Here is a 19,916-nt window from a genome sequence, read left to right as displayed (position 1 = left end):
TGAGTGAACAGGGAGTACATGAAGGGACTGAGCACGCACCCCTGAGGTGGCAGATGTGGCAGATGTGTTGATCACCACCTGGGGGGCGGCCCGTCAGGAAGTCCAGGACCCAGTTGCAGAGGGAGGTGTTAAGTCCCCGGGTCCTTAGCTAAGTGATGATCTTTGAGGGCACTATAGTGTTGAATGCTGAGTTGTAGTCAATGAATAGCTTTCTCACATAGGAGTTGCTTTTGTCCAGGTGGGAAAGGGCAGTGTTGAGTGCAATAGAGATTGCATCATCTGAGGATCTGTTTGGGCGGTATGCTAATTGGAGTGAGTCTAGGGTTTCTGGGATAATGGTGTTAATGTGAGCCCTGAACAGCCTTTCAAAGCACTTCATGGCTGCAGACGTGAGTGCTACGGGTCGGTAGGCAAGTCATTTAGGCAGGTTACCTTAGTGATCTTGGGCACACGGACTATAGTGGTCTGCTTGAAACATGTTGGTGTTACAGACTCAGTCATAGAGAGGTTGAAAAATTCAGCAAAGCCACTTGCCAGTTGATCAGAACAAATATTGTACAATCCAGGTGGGCAAATCTCTTAAAGACTTACCCAGAAAAGTGATTCTAACATGTATTGACTCAGGGGTGTGAATCCTTATGTAAATTTGATCTTTCATTTTCTATACATTTGCTAAAATGTAACACAACAAAATGTGAAATAAGTCAAATGGTATGAATACTTTCTGAAGGCACTGTATATAAAAAAAGTTTTACACTGTATTGCATATTAAACAAGAAACATATCACACAATACATTACAAGGACGTCTGTGATAATTCTTGCCATCCAATTATGTTTGCTTGTCAACTATCTCTCCTGGTCAATTAAGTTGTGTATGTTTAGGTGTTCAGCACTTAAGTCCACTTTACATGCATACTTAATACACGTCCAAGTTTGACGAGTGCTAATTTCACTCAACAACTTGTTTTAAAGTGTAGTAGACATTACAGATCATCATAGTCTAGCCCATAACGAATGACTGTTTTAGCATGTATAAAGTAGAATACAAAACATACATCATCTTAACAGACATTATTAGAATTAGAATAATTGTTCATTACGCTGTTTAAACTAAAATATGTATCTAATTTAGCAATATACTGCAAAGGGGCCAATAGTCTGACTGATCTAATTGGCAGACAACATGTAGAGCCATTTTCGTAGACACAGATTAGGCCTAACCTAGTCCTGGAAGAAGCATGACAACCTGCAGGCAGTGGTTTCCCAAAAGCCTGGATTGCTCAACCCTAGGTTTTCCTATAAGAACAAGACAGACTATAAAACAGAGGTGGTTCTCAGAGTAGGAATCAGACATGAAGATGAAGGCTCTGGTGAGATCTCTCCTCTTGCTCGCTGTGGCTAACCTGCTGGTCAGAGGTCAGACCCAGACTGAGACCAGGTATGAAGACATCATCACAGCTGCTTCAAATCAGCTGCTTCCTGTGGAAGAGCAGGCTTTCCATCCGCTTCTGAACCAGCTGGAAGTCGAGACTGTGAGTATTGAGACAGTGAGACTGACAGTATGAACGTTTCCGTCCTCTTATTTACACAGTGCTGAGGGGCACAACAATGTTTATGTATCATGGTTTGGGGGGGGGTGACCATTGAAATAATTGACAATACTGTGTTTTCTCTCTGATCCCAGTTGAATACAGAGGATGTGGACCAGTCTGAGGTGTCTGTAAGGTTGAGCTTCCCCCTGCAGGAGACGCTCTGCAGTAAGGCACAGGGGCAGCGAGGCCAACCATGCCCTCTGAAGAAAAATGGGGTAAGAACAATTGGATTTTACAGTATTGTGTGAAATAATAGTCATGGGACGCAAGAAACAACCAATAATAAGCTGAGATTGGCAAATGGCTAATTGTCAATGACTCCTTCCTCTATAGAAACGAATGATGTGCAGCATGGAGGTCAGACATCCGATTCTGGAGATTGGCAACACCCTCAACACTGACCGGTCTGACATTTCTTGTGAATACATGGAGGCAGAAGTTGTAAGTTATTTCTCAACATCTCCCTACCTATATTAGTTAGGACGTAATGCTAAAGGTAGCCTAACAGTGTCAGAACAGTTGATCTGCAATAAAAAAAAATGCAGATGTTAAAGGTCATTAAATGCATAGCAGTTTATGAATTTCATGAATGTGGAAACATGCATCTCTTGAAATAATAACTTTTTCCGATTAGTCTGGTCAAAAAGGTTCTGCTTTTTCCTTTTTAAAAGTTTAAATTCATATTTTTAATGATTACAGCAGAAGATTCGGACAAGAAGAGGCAAGGACAGCGGAGGCCCTAAGATGGGTAGAAAAACTTCCAAGGGGGGTTGGAGAGGTCGTCCTGGGAGTGGCTCTCGTCCTGGGTTTGGCTCCGGCATTGCTGGAGCTAGCGGAGTAAACCATGTTGGAACTCTCCCTGCATAGAACAGCACACCACACCCTTTGGATAACTGCAAGATATCTCCCCAATCAAATAAACTTCAAAAGCACTCAAAGTTGTGGTTAATGGGTGAACATAAAACCTTGAGCTTCTTTAAAAAAATGCTTCTGGTAACTCTTTTGTCTACATTATGAATTGTTTTGTATTTTGTAGCTATCATTGTTTGTAATAATGTACCTATTCTTACATGCCAATCTTTGAATTTTAACTACCGAAAATTATTTCCAGTTCATGTTTACTGCACTAATAAACTGCAAAATAAGTTTTCAAAAGACACTGTGTGTAAAATATGTAATTTCATGGCAGTTTAGGAAGTTTTTGAGAGCTCTACGTTTTTCGTTTTTGTGTTTATTGTTCTTTAAAAAAAGATAATTTCTCTGTTGTTCTGTTAGGCCGACAGTTTAGGCTTTGCTGAAACATGTCGGGATGGTTTCCTGGACACAGATTGAGTTAAGAGCAGTGACCTATCATTCAGGGCAGGTGGGGGCAGAGCCCCACATTTTTAGCCAGACATTTGCCTGTTTTGCATGTTATTTTGGCATTAATACGTGTCACATATCAGTTTGCCAACAATGTAAAAAATATATATATTTCATTGACATAATAAAGCAGCATACAAACATGGTCTCTTTTCTGTTTTCTTGAGTAAGGCATCTCCAAAATGCAGGTGTTTCATCCTAGCTCAGTGCTTTTTGTGGTGGTGGGGCAAGCCAGCAGAAAGTACGGATCGTTGCGCCATGATTGGCTCAGTGTTCTGTCACTCATTGGGACTTTACGTCACTGCCAAGTGTAAGAAGAGACATTGAAAATGCTAGCTCTTCGGTTACTGCCATAGACGTGCCCATCCAAGAAGGCTCATGGTCATTGTTCACAGATAAAATGATGTAAAATCACGTTATATGTACAGCAGATTTGACTGGACTGTTCATGTCAACATCATACCTTCAAAATCTTAGCTAGCAGTCATCATCATGAATCAAGTTGACAATCTACTGGCAAATCCTTTTTAATCCTTGTCACATGAATAGAAATAATGAAGAGAAATGATAAATAAAACGTATCGGTGCTCATCGGCGGTTAGACATAAACATTACACAACAAGTTGGAAATCACAAATAATTCAACGAGTGGTTTGGAAGGAATCAGTGACAGTGGCTGTGTGGACACAAATCTGGGATTAAGGGACTCTTTTCCGAGTTTAAAATGATAAACATTAAAAATTGGCCATGCTGTCAATGAAGCATGATGATCAAAACAACTGTTAACTTGGAGGACCGCCGCATTACCTTCCTGTTCAAGTGAGCCGAGCACAACAATTTGAGTAAAACAATGTAATGTATTCAGCTTCGTAAATGATGTAATATGCCAGGAAGATATGTATACTGTAGCTAAGAAAGCAATACTAAGTGTATGTTGTGTAGTAAGATGTTAGTAGCGCATTTGTCTCACCCTAATAATTTGGTCTATTTACCCATCTTAATTTCGCCTACTGTTCTGACTGTTCTAAGGTAGCCTATAACCTGTTTTAGAGAAATGTAATCATCTAATATTGTAAGAGCTTTCATTATCTGCTTATATGCCCCCTTTATTTATTATACGGTTCTAACTTGGTGTACAGGGATAATACTGTAAGAACGGCCCATGTTCTGAATTCTGTTGCTGAACAAATAGTTATATTGAGTAACCGTCCGTCCTAATCAAAATTACGGAGTGCCTCTTATCCGCTTGTCGTCCCCTTATGCCATAGTTTTTACATCTCAATTGTCATTAGAAACCACATTTGTTTAAGCAAGTCAAACATACAGTATCAGCTATTTTTTTTAAAGGTAGTAAATGAGGCTGAATGAACTGTTTCGCTGCCAGACAAGGCTCTACTGATATCCAGGTGTAGCAGTGGTAAGATGTTGGGACCGTGGTAAGTGGTAAGATGTGGAAATTCTAACCAATAAGGAGTGACTTTTATTTCTTCAAACAATCATACTTTAATATCGCTAAATTATTGCAATAATGGAGCTGGTCAATGACCACCGTTAGGTGACAATACAGGAAATACTGAGGTCTTTCAAGTGATGACATTAGTTCCGTTACTCCTCTCTGATCAAGCCAGCCTCTGTTCACCTTACATCTCCACATAGCTGTGCCCTTGAAATATATGAGAAGAACAGTATGGACTGAGACAGTGGTCTTTCACAGAGGCTATTTGTCTTATGCCGTGTGACCAAGTTGAACAGACGCAGTGTGGAAAAATATACAATATACAATATACACATACACACGTACAGTGTGCTCCAAAATTACTGGCACCCCTGACTGGCAATAAACAAACAATACTTAAAAAAATATAAACAATATAATTATGGAGATAAATTTAAAATACCAACGTGAGAAATTCTGTGCTTTATTAATGTTTCAATGTAACCCACCAAAATCATTTATTGATTTAATAATGAATCAATGACCTCCAAATCAAGGTTTCACAATTAATGGCAGCCTTAAGATTATTGTAAATAACATCTACCAAAATTAAACCCGGAATTAAATTCCACTTATTTTAGTTTATCTAAGTCTTAAGGAGCTACATTGAGTCATTACATCACTTCCTGTTTCACTGGGTTTACAAATAAGGTAACACGCATGCAATATCCCTTCGTCTTCCAACACCATGAAGAAAAGAAAAGAACTGGCAGTTCAAAAGAGACAGATGGTCATAGACCTTCGTAAATCTGTTAATGGCAAAAAATCAAATCAAATCAAATGTATTTATATAGCCCTTCGTACATCAGCTAAAATATCTCAAAGTGCTGTACAGAAACCCAGCCTAAAACCCCAAACAGCAAGCAATGCAGGTGTAGAAGCACGGTGGCTAGGAAAAACTCCCTAGAAAGGCCAAAACCTAGGAAGAAACCTAGAGAGGAACCAGGCTATGTGGGGTGGCCAGTCCTCTTCTGGCTGTGCCGGGTGGAGATTATAACAGAACATGACCAGGATGTTCAAATGTTCATAAATGACCAGCATGGTCGAATAATAATAAGGCAGAACAGTTGAAACTGGAGCAGCAGCACGGCCAGGTGGACTGGGGACAGCAAGGAGTCATCATGTCAGGTAGTCCTGGGGCATGGTCCTAGGGCTCAGGTCCTCAGAGAGAGAGAAAGAAAGAGAGAAGGAGATAATTAGAGAACGCACACTTAGATTCACACAGGACACCGATTAGGACAGGAGAAGTACTCCAGATATAACAAACTGACCCTAGCCCCCCGACACATAAACTACTGCAGCATAAATACTGGAGGCTGAGACAGGAGGGGTCAGGAGACACTGTGGCCCCATCCGAGGACACCCCCGGACAGGGCCAAACAGGAAGGATATAACCCCACCCACTTTGCCAAAGCACAGCCCCCAGACCACTAGAGGGATATCTTCAACCACCAACTTACCATCCTGAGACAAGGCTGAGTATAGCCCACAAAGATCTCCGCCATGGCACAACCCAAGGGGGGGCGCCAACCCAGACAGGATGACCACATCAGTGAATCAACCCACTCAGGTGACGCACCCCTTCCAGGGACGGCATGAGAGAGCCCCAGTAAGTCAGTGACTGTAATAGGGTTAGAGGCAGAGAATCCCAGTGGAAAGAGGGGAACCGGCCAGGCAGAGACAGCAAGGGCGGTTCGTTGCTCCAGAGCCTTTCCGTTCACCTTCCCACTCCTGGGCCAGACTACACTCAATCATATGACCCACTGAAGAGATGAGTCTTCAGTAAAGACTTAAAGGTTGAGACCGAGTTTGCGTTTCTGACATGGGTAGGCAGACCGTTCCATAAAAATGGAGCTCTATAGGAGAAAGCCCTGCCTCCAGCTGTTTGCTTAGAAATTCTAGGGACAATTAGGAGGCCTGCGTCTTGTGACCGTAGCGTACATGTAGGTATGTACGGCAGGACCAAATCAGAGAGATAGGTAGGAGCAAGCCCATGTAATGCTTTGTAGGTTAGCAGTAAAACCTTGAAATCAGCCCTTGCTTTGACAGGAAGCCAGTGTAGGGAGGCTAGCACTGGAGTAATATGATCAAATTTTTTGGTTCTAGTCAGGATTCTAGCAGCCGTATTTAGCACTAACTGAAGTTTATTTAGTGCTTTATCCGGGTAGCCGGAAAGTAGAGCATTGCAGTAGTCTAACCTAGAAGTGACAAAAGCATGGATTAATTTTTCTGCATCATTTTTGGACAGAAAGTTTCTGATTTTTGCAATGTTACGTAGATGGAAAAAAGCTGTCCTTGAAATGGTCTTGATATGTTCTTCAAAAGAGAGATCGGGGTCCAGAGTAACGCCGAGGTCCTTCACAGTTTTATTTGAGACGACTGTACAATCATTAAGATTAATTGTCAGATTCAACAGAAGATCTCTTTGTTTCTTGGGACCTAGAACAAGCATCTCTGTTTTGTCCGAGTTTAAAAGTAGAAAGTTTGCAGCCATCCACTTCCTTATGTCTGAAACACATGCTTCTAGCAAGGGCAATTTTGGGGCTTCACCATGTTTCATTGAAATGTACAGCTGTGTGTCATCCGCATAGCAGTGAAAGTTAACATTATGTTTTCGAATAACATCCCCAAGAGGTAAAATATATAGTGAAAACAATAGTGGTCCTAAAACGGAACCTGAGGAACACCGAAATTTACAGTTGATTTGTCAGAGGACAAACCATTCACAGAGACAAACTGATATCTTTCTGACAGATAAGATCTAAACCAGGCCAGAACTTGTCAGTGTAGACCAATTTGGGTTTCCAATCTCTCCAAAAGAATGTGGTGATCGATGGTATCAAAAGCAGCACTAAGGTCTAGGAGCACGAGGACAGATGCAGAGCCTCGGTCCGATGCCATTAAAATGTAATTTACCACCTTCACAAGTGCCGTCTCAGTGCTATGATGGGGTCTAAAACCAGACTGAAGCATTTCGTATACATTGTTTGTCTTCAGGAAGGCAGTGAGTTGCTGCGCAACAGCCTTTTCTAAAAATTTTGAGAGGAATGGAAGATTCGATACAGGCCGATAGTTTTTTAAATATTTTCTGGGTCAAGGTTTGGCTTTTTCAAGAGAGGCTTTATTACTGCCACTTTTAGTGAGTTTGGTACACATCCGGTGGATAGAGAGCCGTTTATTATGTTCAACATAGGAGGGCCAAGCACAGGTAGCAGCTCTTTCAGTAGTTTAGTTGGAATTGGGTCCAGTATGCAGCTTGAAGGTTTAGAGGCCATGATTATTTTCATAATTGTGTCAAGAGATATAGTACTAAAACACTTGAGCGTCTCTCTTGATCGTAGGTCCTGGCAGAGTTGTGCAGACTCAGGACAACCAAGCTTTGAAGGAATACGCAGATTTAAAAAGGAGTCCGTAATTTGCTTTCTAATAATCATAATCATAATCATAACAAGAAGATCCACAAATGATTGAATATACCACTGAGCACTGTCAGGGCAATTATTTTAAAAAATCCAAAGATATGGAACAGTTGAAACCCTCACAAGTAGAGGACGCAAATGCATTTTGTCCCCCGGGATAGGGAGGACGATTGTGAGAGAAGCAACAAAACCCCCAAGAATCACTGTAAAAGAATTGCAGGCCGTGGTGGTATCTTGGGGTCACCAGGTTTCAAAAAGCACCCTCAGACACCACATCCACAACCAAAGGCTCTTTGGAAGGGTTGCCAGAAGAAACCCTTTCTGACCCCAAGAAATAGACGCAAGTGCTTGGAGTTTGCAAAACGTAATTTAAATTATGACTGGAAGAAGGTGCTCTGGTCAGATGAGACCAAAATTGAAACATTGGCATGATTGGCATCGAAACAGAGATGCATACAAGGAGAGGCACCTCATGCCCATGGTGAAATATGGTAGTGGGTCAGTAATGTTTTGGGGCTGTTTTAATTCCAGAGGTCCAGGGGCACTGGTTAAGATTGATGGCATAATGAATTCCACCAAGTATCAGGCAATTTTGTCTGACAATCCACTGCCAGAAGGCTGGGACTTGGCCGTATATGAACTTTCCAACAAGATAATGACCCAAAACATACCTCAAGATCCACACAGAAATGGATCTGCGACAAACAAAATCAATGTTCTGCCATGGCCATCTCAGTTGCAGGACCTCAATCCAATAGAAAACCTGAGAGCTGAGTTAAAGAGAGCAGTTGATAAGCGCAAACCCAAGAATGTGAAGGATCTTGAAAGGATCTGCATAGAGGAATGGTCCAAAATTCCTCCAGATGTGTTCCTTAATCTTGTCAAACAATGCAGGAATAGACTCCATGCTGTTATCCTTGCCAGAGGTGGTTGCACTATGTACTAAATGGGGCGGCAAGTAGCCTAGTGGTTAGAGCGTTGGACTAGTAACCGAAAGGTTGCAAGATCAAATGCCCGAGCTGACAAGGTAAAAATCTGTAATTCTGCCACTGAACAAGGCAGTTAACCCACTGTTCCTAGGCCATCAGGCCATCGTTTGTTCTTAATTGACTTGCCTAGTTAATATATTAAAGTAAAATATAACTAAATGGTGAGTGACAATAATTATGAAACCTTGATTTTGGTAAAATGTGTTTTGTATTAATTCGTTGTATGATTTTGGTGGATTCCATTGGTCATTAATAAAGTACAGTATTTCTCACATGTTGGTACAGTGCCTTGCGAAAGTATTCGGCCCCCTTGAACTTTGCGACCTTTTGCCACATTTCAGGCTTCAAACATAAAGATATAAAACTGTATTTTTTTGTGAAGAATCAACAACAAGTGGGACACAATCATGAAGTGGAACGACATTTATTGGATATTTCAAACTTTTTTAACAAATCAAAAACTGAAAAATTAGGCGTGCAAAATTATTCAGCCCCCTTAAGTTAATACTTTGTAGCGCCACCTTTTGCTGCGATTACAGCTGTAAGTCACTTGGGGTATGTCTCTATCAGTTTTGCACATCGAGAGACTGAAATTTTTTCCCATTCCTCCTTGCAAAACAGCTCGAGCTCAGTGAGGTTGGATGGAGAGCATTTGTGAACAGCAGTTTTCAGTTCTTTCCACAGATTCTCGATTGGATTCAGGTCTGGACTTGGCCATTCTAACACCTGGATATGTTTATTTTTGAACCATTCCATTGTAGATTTTGCTTAATGTTTTGGATCATTGTCTTGTTGGAAGACAAATCTCCGTCCCAGTCTCAGGTATTTTGCAGACTCCATCAGGTTTCTTCCAGAATGGTCCTGTATTTGGCTCCATCCATCTTCCCATCAATTTTAACCATCTTCCCTGTCCCTGCTGAAGAAAAGCAGGCCCAAACCATGATGCTGCCACAACCATGTTTGACAGTGGGGATGGTGTGTTCAGCTGTGTTGCTTTTACGCCAAACATAACGTTTTGCATTGTTGCCAAAAAGTTCAATTTTGGTTTCATCTGACCAGAGCACCTTCTTCCACATGTTTGGTGTGTCTCCCAGGTGGCTTGTGGCAAACTTTAAATGACACTTTTTATGGATATCTTTAAGAAATGGCTTTCTTCTTGCCACTCTTCCATAAAGGCCAGATTTGTGCAATATACGACTGATTGTTGTCCTATGGACAGAGTCTCCCACCTCAGCTGTAGATCTCTGCAGTTCATCCAGAGTGATCATGGGCCTCTTGGCTGCATTTCTGATCAGTCTTCTCCTTGTATGAGCTGAAAGTTTAGAGGGACGGCCAGGTCTTGGTAGATTTGCAGTGGTCTGATACTCCTTTCATTTCAATATTATCGCTTGCACTCTGCTCCTTGGGATGTTTAAAGCTAGGGAAATCTTTTTGTATCCAAATCCGGCTTTAAACTTCTTCACAACAGTATCTCGGACCTGCCTGGTGTGTTCCTTGTTCTTCATGATGCTCTCTGCGCTTTTAAAGGACCTCTGAGACTATCACAGTGCAGGTGCATTTACACGGAGACTTGATTACAGACAGGTGGATTGTATTTATCATCATTAGTCATTTAGGTCAACATTGGATCATTCAGAGATCCTCACTGAACTTCTGGAGAGAGTTTGCTGCACTGATAGTAAAAGGGGCTGAATAATTTTGCACGCCCAATTTTTCAGTTTTTGATTTGTTAAAAAAGTTTGAAATATCCAATAAATGTCGTTCCACTTCATGATTGTGTCCCACTTGTTGTTGATTCTTCACAAAAATATACAGTTTTATATCTTTATGTTTGAAGCCTGAAATGTGGCAAAAGGTCCCAAAGTTCAAGGGGGCCGGATACTTTCGCAAGGCACTGTATTTTGAGTTTATCTCTGTAATTATATTGGTTATATTTTTTAAAATATTGTTTGTGCATTATGGCAAAGTGCTACATTATGCTGGAAAAGGCATTGTTTGTCACCAAACTGTTCCTGGATGGTTGGGAGAAGTTGCTCTCGGAGGATGTGTTGGTACCATTCTTTTTTCATGGCTGTGTTCTTAGACAAAATTGTAAGTGAGCCCACTCCCTTGGCTGAGAAGCAACCCCACACATGAATGGTTCCAGGATGCTTTACTGTTGGCATGACACTTGACTGATGGTAGCGCTCACCTTGTCTTCTCCGGACAAGCTTTTTTCCGGATGTCCCAAAAAACGATTTTACCCCAGTCCTCAGCAGTCCAATCCCTGTACCTTTTGCAGAATATCAGTCTGTCCCTGATGCTCTTCCTGGAGAGAAGTGGCTTCTTTGCTGCTCTTCTTGACACCAGGCCATCCTTCAAAAGTCTTCGCCTCACTGTGCGTGCAGATGTACTCACACCTGCATGCTGGCATTCCTAAGCAAGCTCTGTACTGGTGGTGCCCCGATCCCGCAGCTGAATCAACTTTAAGAGATGGTACTGGCGCTTGCTGGACTTTCTTGGGCGCCTTGAAGCCTTCTTCACAACAATTGAACTGCTCTCCTTGAAGTTCTTGATGATCTGATAAATGGTTGATTTAGGTGCAATCTTACTGGCAGCAATATCCTTGCCTGAAGCCCTTTTTGTGCAAAGCAATGATGACTCCACATGTTTCCTTGCAGGTAACCATGGTTGACAGAGGAAGAACAATGATTCCAAGCACCACCCTCCCTTTGAAGCTTCCAGTGTGTTATTCAAACTCAATCAGCATGACAGAGAGATCTCCAGCCTTGTCCTCATCAACACTCACATCTGTGTTAATGAGAGAATCATTGACATGATGTCAGCTGATCCTTTTGTGGCAGGGCTGAAATGCAGTGGAAATGTTTTTTGGGAATTCAGTTCATTTGCATGGCAAAGAGGGACTTTGCAGTTCATTGCAATTCATCTGATCACTCTTCATAGCATTCTGGAGAATATGCAAATTGCCATCATACAAACTGAGGCAGCAGACATTGTGAAAATTAATATTTGTGTCATTCTCAAACCTTTGGCCACGACTGTATATATGCACTACTGTTCAAAAGTTTGGGGTCACTTAGAAATGTCCTTGTTTTTGAAAGTAAAGCACATTTTTAGTCCATTAAAATAACATCAAATTGATCAGAAATACAGTGTAGACATTGTTAAGGTTGTTAATGACCATTGTTGCTGGAAATGGCTGATTTGTTATGGAATATCTATATAGGCCCATTTTCAGCAACCCTCACTCCTGTGTTCCAATGGCACATTGTGTTAGCTAATCCAGATTTATCATTTTAAAAGGCTAACTGATCATTAGAAAACCCTTTTGCAATTTTGTTAGCACAGCTAAAAACTGTTGTGCTGATAAAGAAGCAATACAACTGTCCTTCTTTAGACTAGTTGAGTATCTGGAGCATCAGCATTTGTGGGTTCAGTTACAGGTTATTATATATGTATATATATATAAATGGTCAATGCTATGATTGATCTATTTGGCAGACAATTTTGGCTTTGTTGAAACATGTAAGACCCACTTTCCAGATGCAGATGAAGCCTAGTCCTGGACAAATAATCTTAATACAAAATACTTTTCAGTCCAGGACTTTATGTGTCTGGTAAACCAGCCTGGCCTATCTCTAATTGGCCAGGCTGGGAAAAGAAAACAAGTTGAGAATGCTGCCTGAGCCATCACGTTGCTTTGTACGTTTACCTTTCTGGCACAGAGAGTAAACAGGGATTACCCCGCAGGCAGTGGTTTGACAAAAGGGACGTGGTTTCCCAAAATGGCTTATTACTGGGGTTTCCTATAAACACAAGACAGACTATAAAACAGAAGTGGATCTCAAGGTAGGAATCAGACATGAAGATGAAGGCTTTGGTGAGATCTCTCCTCTTGCTCAATGTGGCCTGCCTGCTGGTCAGAGGTCAGACCCAGACTGAGACTAGGTATGAAGACGTCATCACAGCTGCTTCAAATCAGCTGCTTCCTGTGGAAGAGCAGGCTTTCGGTCGTTTCTGAACCAGCTGGAAGTCGAGACTGAGTATTCTGACAGTATGAAAGTTTCCCTCCTTATTTACACAGTGCTGATGGGCACAACAACGTTTACGTGTCATGGTTTGTTAAATAGTTTTCTTTCATTCAAGTCAAGCAATAATTGTCTGTTTAATATGTAACAACATGTACACATTTTCATGAAAATGATCCCAGTTGAATACAGAGGATGTGGACCAGTCTGAGGTGTCTGTAAGGTTGAGCTTCCCCCTGCAGGAGACGCTCTGCAGTAAGGCACAGGGGCAGCAAGGCCAACCATGCCCTCTGAAGAAAAACTACAGTCACAAAAGTTGCACAAGTCATATTTAGAATTCAGTTAAACTCTCTTTCACTACCCCCTCTCCCCTCTCTCTTCCCACTCTATTTCTCCCCTCTCTTTCTCCTCCCTGCCCCCTCTCTCTCTCTCTTCCCTCTCTCTCCATTTCACCAGCCGTTCCTCACTTCACTTCACACTCGGTAGGCCAGTGGGCTCTCCTAGCTCTGGTTGATTGGTGCTGTCCATCGTCCTGTGCCTGTTAGTGGGCATGGTGAGGAGGGTGTTCTGGACGCTGAAGACCGGCACGGCGCTGTAGCTCTTCGGCCTGATCATCTTTGATGCCAGTGCTGGTTCAGGCCCTGCTTGGGCTTGCCGGCCCCAGATCATTGAAAACGCTTGTAAGAAAGAGGTTTCTCAATTATTATCCTATTAGGTGTTTTTGTCTGTTACATGTAATATCATCTGACATCTGTGAAACATGGGGTATACAGAGAGATAAAAAGAAAGAGTTTGTTAGCAGTTTCAGATGTAGATATACAGTATATTCTCTCTCGCAAGGCTATGGCAGTATTTGCATTAATTCATATCCTGCCTATATTTTTACTAAATGGTTCACAGGCTACGTGAATATAACAGTGCAATACATGACGACGGGGTACATTATGCAAAGTTAATCTGCAGTGCATACAAATGTTAAGGACACTTCCACACTGGTCTGATCAGTATTAAAGCAACATGACAGGTTGGTCTCTTGGCCTGCCACAGACCCTAGGGTAGAGTGGTGCATTCTGCTGAGGAAAGAGAAGAGGCTGGAAAGAACAGAATGTTGAGACAGTTTGAGATGTAGTATAAATATAACCTGGCATGATGTTTAGGCTACTATACAACTGCAAGACCAAGATGAGTGCTGAACGACATATCAGCATGCACATATAATGCAACAATGTGGGTTCTACAATTGTCCTATTACTATTCCATCAAATGGATCACTATGCATCATCTTGACTCTCTTCCTTAAAATCAATATTAAAAATGTACCTTGTCAAAAGAAGACACCTCATAACCACATTTTTAATTCATGTTAAAAACCTACTAGTTTGACCTGTGTTTCCCTGTGGATTCCCCATCAAAATCCGTCAGTTTAAGCAAGAGATATCAGTCCTCCTTGTGCCTATGTCGGCCTTGCGCATCTGCTTTGAAAGGTGGCAGAGCTAGAGCGGTGTTTGTCACTCTATTATGACCATTCTATGGAAAGGGGAGACTCACACAAACACGAAGGTGTGTCATGGGACCTGTCTGAAGGTAACCCATACAAATGACTGGAAGTATGGTGGTAGTTTTGTGCAAACAAAAATAAGGGGTTAAAAATGGGTCTAAAACAACATTCTTTATTTTTGGACTGTCTTTTTTGCCATTTATGAATGTTATTCAATGCATTTATATGGGCTATAGTAGCAAGGGCCAAATTCAACGGCTTAGACTTTTAGAGGCTAACACACTTAATAACACAGTTATGGGAAATAGAGGGTCCTACAGGTAACTCAGTCTAAATAGATGGTTTTTGAACAAGGCCAATGCACCGTCCCAAAGCAGTTAAGGCTGATAGGTAGCCTCTGCCACAGGTTTTCACCTCGAAGTGAGGTGAAAAGCCTGGCTGATAGGTAACCAAGATAAAACATCTGACCTTAAAACTTTCCATCACCAATTTCCAGATGCATTCTGGTGCCCACAATGGAGTGAAGAACAGTTGGGTTGTGTGGGCTGTATGCTTGAAAATGGCGACATTAGATGATAAGAAATAATCGTAGCCATAACATGCCTTTTCATGATTCAAACCTGATAGAGAGAGGTGGGATAGATATGAGGGATAGGAGAGAAAGTAAATGGAAGGTCAGACCAGTTAAAAATACAAACAGAATGTGTACCTTACACGATAACACTGTACATTTAATAGTTATTGGTCTTACAACCGGTTGTCCTGGTTAGTAAGCCATGCACCCCAGTGGGTGGAGGCATGTTGCTTGTGCAATGTGACACGGAGATAAGCCTCTCATTTTACAATGGTGCTTGGTGGTTCAGTATATATGTTTATATATTTGAGAAACAGTTCATTGCAGTTAATGTGTATCTATGACTTAATAAGTAAGATATCTTCTGAAGTGGGCAGTGCAGTAAAAAAAGAAAAAGATTTCCGCACTACGAGGTCGAGCTAACACTCTGAAATTGTGAAAATGATGATAATGCCCTTTTTCATAAGAGCTGAATGTCAGGCTGTTCAGGTGGGATGGAACTTTTGGCAGACATTTTTACATAACCTTTATTTAGAAAGTAGGCAAATCAGTTAGAACAAATTCTTATTTACAATGACGGCATACCAAAAGGCATACTTTATTGGGCACAGACAACAGCACAATGTGCAAGAAGGTAGATACAACTATACATCACACGAAGATGCCACAACTGTCAGTAAGAGTGTCCATGATTGAGTCTATAAATGAAGAGATGGAATAAAACTCTCCAGTTTGAGTGTTTGTTGCAGCTCGTTCCAGTCGCTAGCTTCAGCAAACTGAAAAGAGGAACAACCCAGGGACTTGTGTGCTTTAGGGACCTTTAACAGAATGTGACTGGCAGAACAATGTTGTATGTGGAGGATGAGGGCTGCAGTAGATATCTCAGAAAGGGGGGAGTGAGGCCTAAGAGGGTTTTATAAATAAGCATCAACCAGTGTGTCTTGCGACAGGTATACAGAGATGACCAGTTTACAGAGGAGTATAGAGTGCAGTGATGTGTCCTATAAGGATCATTGGTGGCAAATCTGATGGCCGAATGGTAAAGAACATCTAGCCGCTCGAGAGCACCCTTACCTGTGATCTATAAATTATGTCTCCGTAATCTAGCATGTGTAACAGTGTAGACTTTACACCCGTCCCCTCGCCCCAACCTGGGCGCGAACCAGGGACGATCTGCACACATCAACAATCACCCTTGAAGCATCGTTACCCATTGCTCCACAAAAGCCGCGGCCCTTGCAGAGCTAGGGGAACCACTACTTCAAGGTCTCAGAGCAAGTGACGTCACCGATTGAAACTCCACTAGCGCTAATTAGCTAGCCATTTCACATCGGCTACACATGGGTAGGGTGGTCATCTGAATCAGGGTTAGATTGGCAGCTGAGGTGAAAGAGGAGCGATTACGATAGAGGAAACCAAGTATAGATTTAACCTTAGCCTGCTGCTTTGATATGTGCTCAGAGAAGGACAGTGTACCATACTAGCCATACTCCCAAGTACTTGTATGAGTTGACTACCTCAAGCTCTTAAACCCTCAGTAGTAGTAATCACACCGGTGGGGAGAGGGCATTCTTCTTATCAAACCACATGACCTTTGTTTTGGAGATGTTCAGAACAAGGTTAAGGGCAGAGAAAGCTTGTTGGACACTAAGAAAGCTTTTTTGTAGACATCATGATTTCTTAATGTGATCTGATTATACTAGACCAATAACTGTTCATCTGGGTAAAGGGGTGGGCTCTAGACTTTACTATCAGCCATTCAGTGTGTATGTGAATATTTTCACATTTTCCTAACGCCCACATGATCAGACTGAGCATTTCAAGGGCCAAACGAGGCTCAGCGAAATAGATGATTAAAAATATATTTTGGAGTTATTTTCATTAAATAGACACACACAGTGATTTATTAGCCATACAGTGATGATTTAAAAATAACATTACAAAGACTGTATGGGGGCTTTAATAGAACATATTCTGCCCGAATGGGGTATTGTTTGCCTGTATTCTTTGGATTATCAACTGCTTGGAATAAATTGTGCTTGTTGACAAGGCAGACCTGGTAGTCTTCATTGTTGTCAATAAGACTATTGTTATTGACCCTTGTCCGGGTGTCTGTACATTATGTATTGTGTATGCTTGTGGTGATAAATCAATTATCCATGTTGGGATCAATAAACTACTACTACTACTACTACTACTACTACCACTACTACCACTAATACTACTACTACCACTACTACTACTACTACCATTACTACTACTACCATTACTACTACTACCACTAATACTACTACTACTACTACTACCACCACCATTACTACTACTACTACCATTACTACTACTACCATTACTACTACTACCACTACTACTACTACCATTACTACTACTACTACTACCACCATTACTACTACTACAAAGTAATGCGTCCTCCGATACACAACCCAACCAAGCCGCACTGCTTCTTAACACAGCGCGCATCCAACCCAGAAGCCAGCCGCACCAATGTGTCAGAGGAAACACTGTGCACCTGGCAACATTGGTTAGCGTGCACTGTGCCCGGCCCGCCACAGGAGTCGCTGGTGCGTGTTGACTCCAATGCTTCTCTCAGTTGTGTTAAGTTGGCTGGATGTCCTTTGGGTGGTGGACCATTCTTGATACACTCGGGAAAGTGTTGCAGTTCTTGAAACACTAAATCTGGTGTGCCTGGCACCTACTACCATAACCTGCTCAAAGGCACTTAAATCTTTTGCCTTGCCCATTCACCTTCTGAATGGCAGACACACAGTGCCTTCGGAAAGTATTCAGACCCCATGACTTTTCCACATTTTGTTACATTACAGCCCTTTTCTACACACAATACCCCATAATGACAAATGTAAAAAAATGAAATGTTAGCAAATTTATAAAAAATAAAAAAACAGCAATGCCTTATTTACATAAGTTTTCAGACCCTTTGCTATGAAACTCGAAATTGAGGTCAGGTGCATCCTATTTCCATTGATCATTCTTGAGATGTTTCTACAACTTGATTGGAGTCCACCTGCGGTAAATTCAATTGATTGGACATCATTTGGAAAGGTCCCACAGTTGACAGTGCATGTCAGAGCAAAATCCAAGCCATGAGGTCGAAGGAATTGTCCGTAGACAGGATTGTTTTGAGCCAGAGATCTTGGGAAGAGTACCAAAACATTTCTGCAGCATTGAATGTCCCCAAGAACACAGTGGCCTCTATCATTCATAAATGGAAGAAGTTTGGAACCACCAAGACTCTTCCTAGAGCTGTCCCCCCCACCAAACTGAGCAATCGCAGAGAAGGGCCTTGTCAGGGAGGTGACGAAGTACCCGATGGTCACTCTGACAGAGCTCTAGATTTCCTCTGTGGAGATGTTAGAACATTCCAGAAGGACAACCATTTCTGCAGCACTCCACCAATCAGGTGTTTATCGTAGAGTGGCCAGACGGAAGCCACTCCTCACAAAAAGGCACATGACAGCCCACTTGGGAGTTTGCTAAAAGGCACCTAAAGCACTCTTAGACAATGAGAAACAAGATTCTCTGGTCTGATGAAACCAAGATTGAACTCTTTGGCTTGAATGTCACGTCAGGAGGAAACCTGGCACCATCCCTACGGTGAAGCATGTTGGTGGCAGAATCATGCAGCGAGGATGTTTTTCAGCAGCAGGGACTGGGAGACTAGTCAGGATCAAGGCAAAGATGAATGAGAAAAGTGAAAAGTGCATAGAGATCCTTAAGCACACAGCCAAGACAACGCAGGAGTGGCTTCAGGACAAGTCTCTGAATGTCCTTGAGTTTCCCAGCCAGAGCCCGGACTTGAACCCAATCGAACATCTCTGGAGAGACCTGAAAATAGCTGCGCAGAAACGCTCCTCATCCAACCTGAGACAGAGCTTGAGAGGAGCTACAGAGAAGAATGGGAGAATATCCCCAAATACAGGTGCTCCAAGTGTAGCTTAAAATACTGTACTGTAAAATACTCCGAAATCCTGAAAGATAACCCTTTTGGTTAGACTGCCACTTGCGGTCTAACCAAAAGGGTTATCTTTGATTTCAGAGTATAAAAAATCATAATAGATGTTATACGTTTGAATATTTATTTCCCTGAACTGTATCTGACGACACCCAAACAAAACAAATCACACAACCTGTCTAAAGTGTCTAGGTAGGATATCATGCTACGCAGGTGGCCCATTGGGCACAGACATAAATTCAATATCTATTCCACGTTGGTTCAACATCATTTCATTGAAATGACATGGAAACAACTAGTTGGGATGCTACTGAGCACTGGAAGTTTATAAGACACAACGATGAAGTGAGTGACAGAAGAGTTGCTCTTCTATCAAAAAATGCATATGTTAATTATTTGTTTGAAGTTCATGTTTCTTGATGAAGTGAACATGCACTTCTTGTAATTATCTAATTATATTTTATACACATTTTAATCATATTTTTCATGATTGCAACAGCAGATTCAGATAAGAAACAGTAATTGAGGGTTAAAGGTGGGCAGTAAAGGTTCCAGGGGGGGCAGCAGAGTTCTTCTCCCTAGAAGTGTCTCCATCGCACCTCCATGACTCGTCCGATCTGTTAAAGAACTTCAAGTTATGGTGGTTGAACAACTTTTATTTAGCTCTTTTTCTAAAATGCTGCCAATAGCTTTGTTTTCTTACCTTCTGAATTGTTTGCAATTCGTTTTAATAAAAAATTGTTGATACACATATTCTTATATGCCAATTGTTGAATGTTAATTATTACTAGTTATGTCCAGTTTGTTTATCACACTAATAAACTGAAAAATACATTTTTTAAAAGAGAATGGCTGGGCAATGCATTATTTATTAAATGTTTCATGGCAGTTCAGGAATACTACAGTATTTGAAAAGTTTGTTCCAATGCAAACATTGCCAAGGAAACTCAAGAAATGCATAGAACAGAA

The 19,916-nt window shown here is 41.6% G+C and overlaps 1 protein-coding gene across 2 annotated transcripts; it reads left to right on the top strand.

Annotated features, from left to right (window-relative positions):
* The first annotated feature begins 1,287 nt into the window (after positions 1 to 1,287).
* Positions 1,288 to 3,101, top strand: LOC139387425 (cathelin-related peptide SC5-like). 2 transcript variants are annotated; one of them, XM_071133579.1, is made up of 4 exons: positions 1,288 to 1,534; positions 1,687 to 1,809; positions 1,928 to 2,035; positions 2,297 to 3,101. In XM_071133579.1, exons 1-4 carry the CDS (start codon positions 1,355 to 1,357, stop codon positions 2,459 to 2,461), a joined length of 576 nt encoding a protein of 191 aa, XP_070989680.1. In that variant the 5' UTR covers positions 1,288 to 1,354; the 3' UTR covers positions 2,462 to 3,101. The 2 variants fall into 2 exon arrangements, with proteins under 2 accessions (XP_070989680.1, XP_070989679.1); XM_071133578.1 differs by having other exon boundaries at positions 2,294 to 3,101.
* The last annotated feature ends 16,815 nt before the right edge of the window (positions 3,102 to 19,916 follow it).

Source organism: Oncorhynchus clarkii, chromosome 28, assembly GCF_045791955.1.
Source record: "Oncorhynchus clarkii lewisi isolate Uvic-CL-2024 chromosome 28, UVic_Ocla_1.0, whole genome shotgun sequence".
Classification (NCBI taxonomy): domain Eukaryota; kingdom Metazoa; phylum Chordata; class Actinopteri; order Salmoniformes; family Salmonidae; genus Oncorhynchus; species Oncorhynchus clarkii.
The sequence above is the reverse complement of the archived record's forward strand: the minus strand, read 5'-3'. Positions and strand labels throughout refer to the sequence as shown.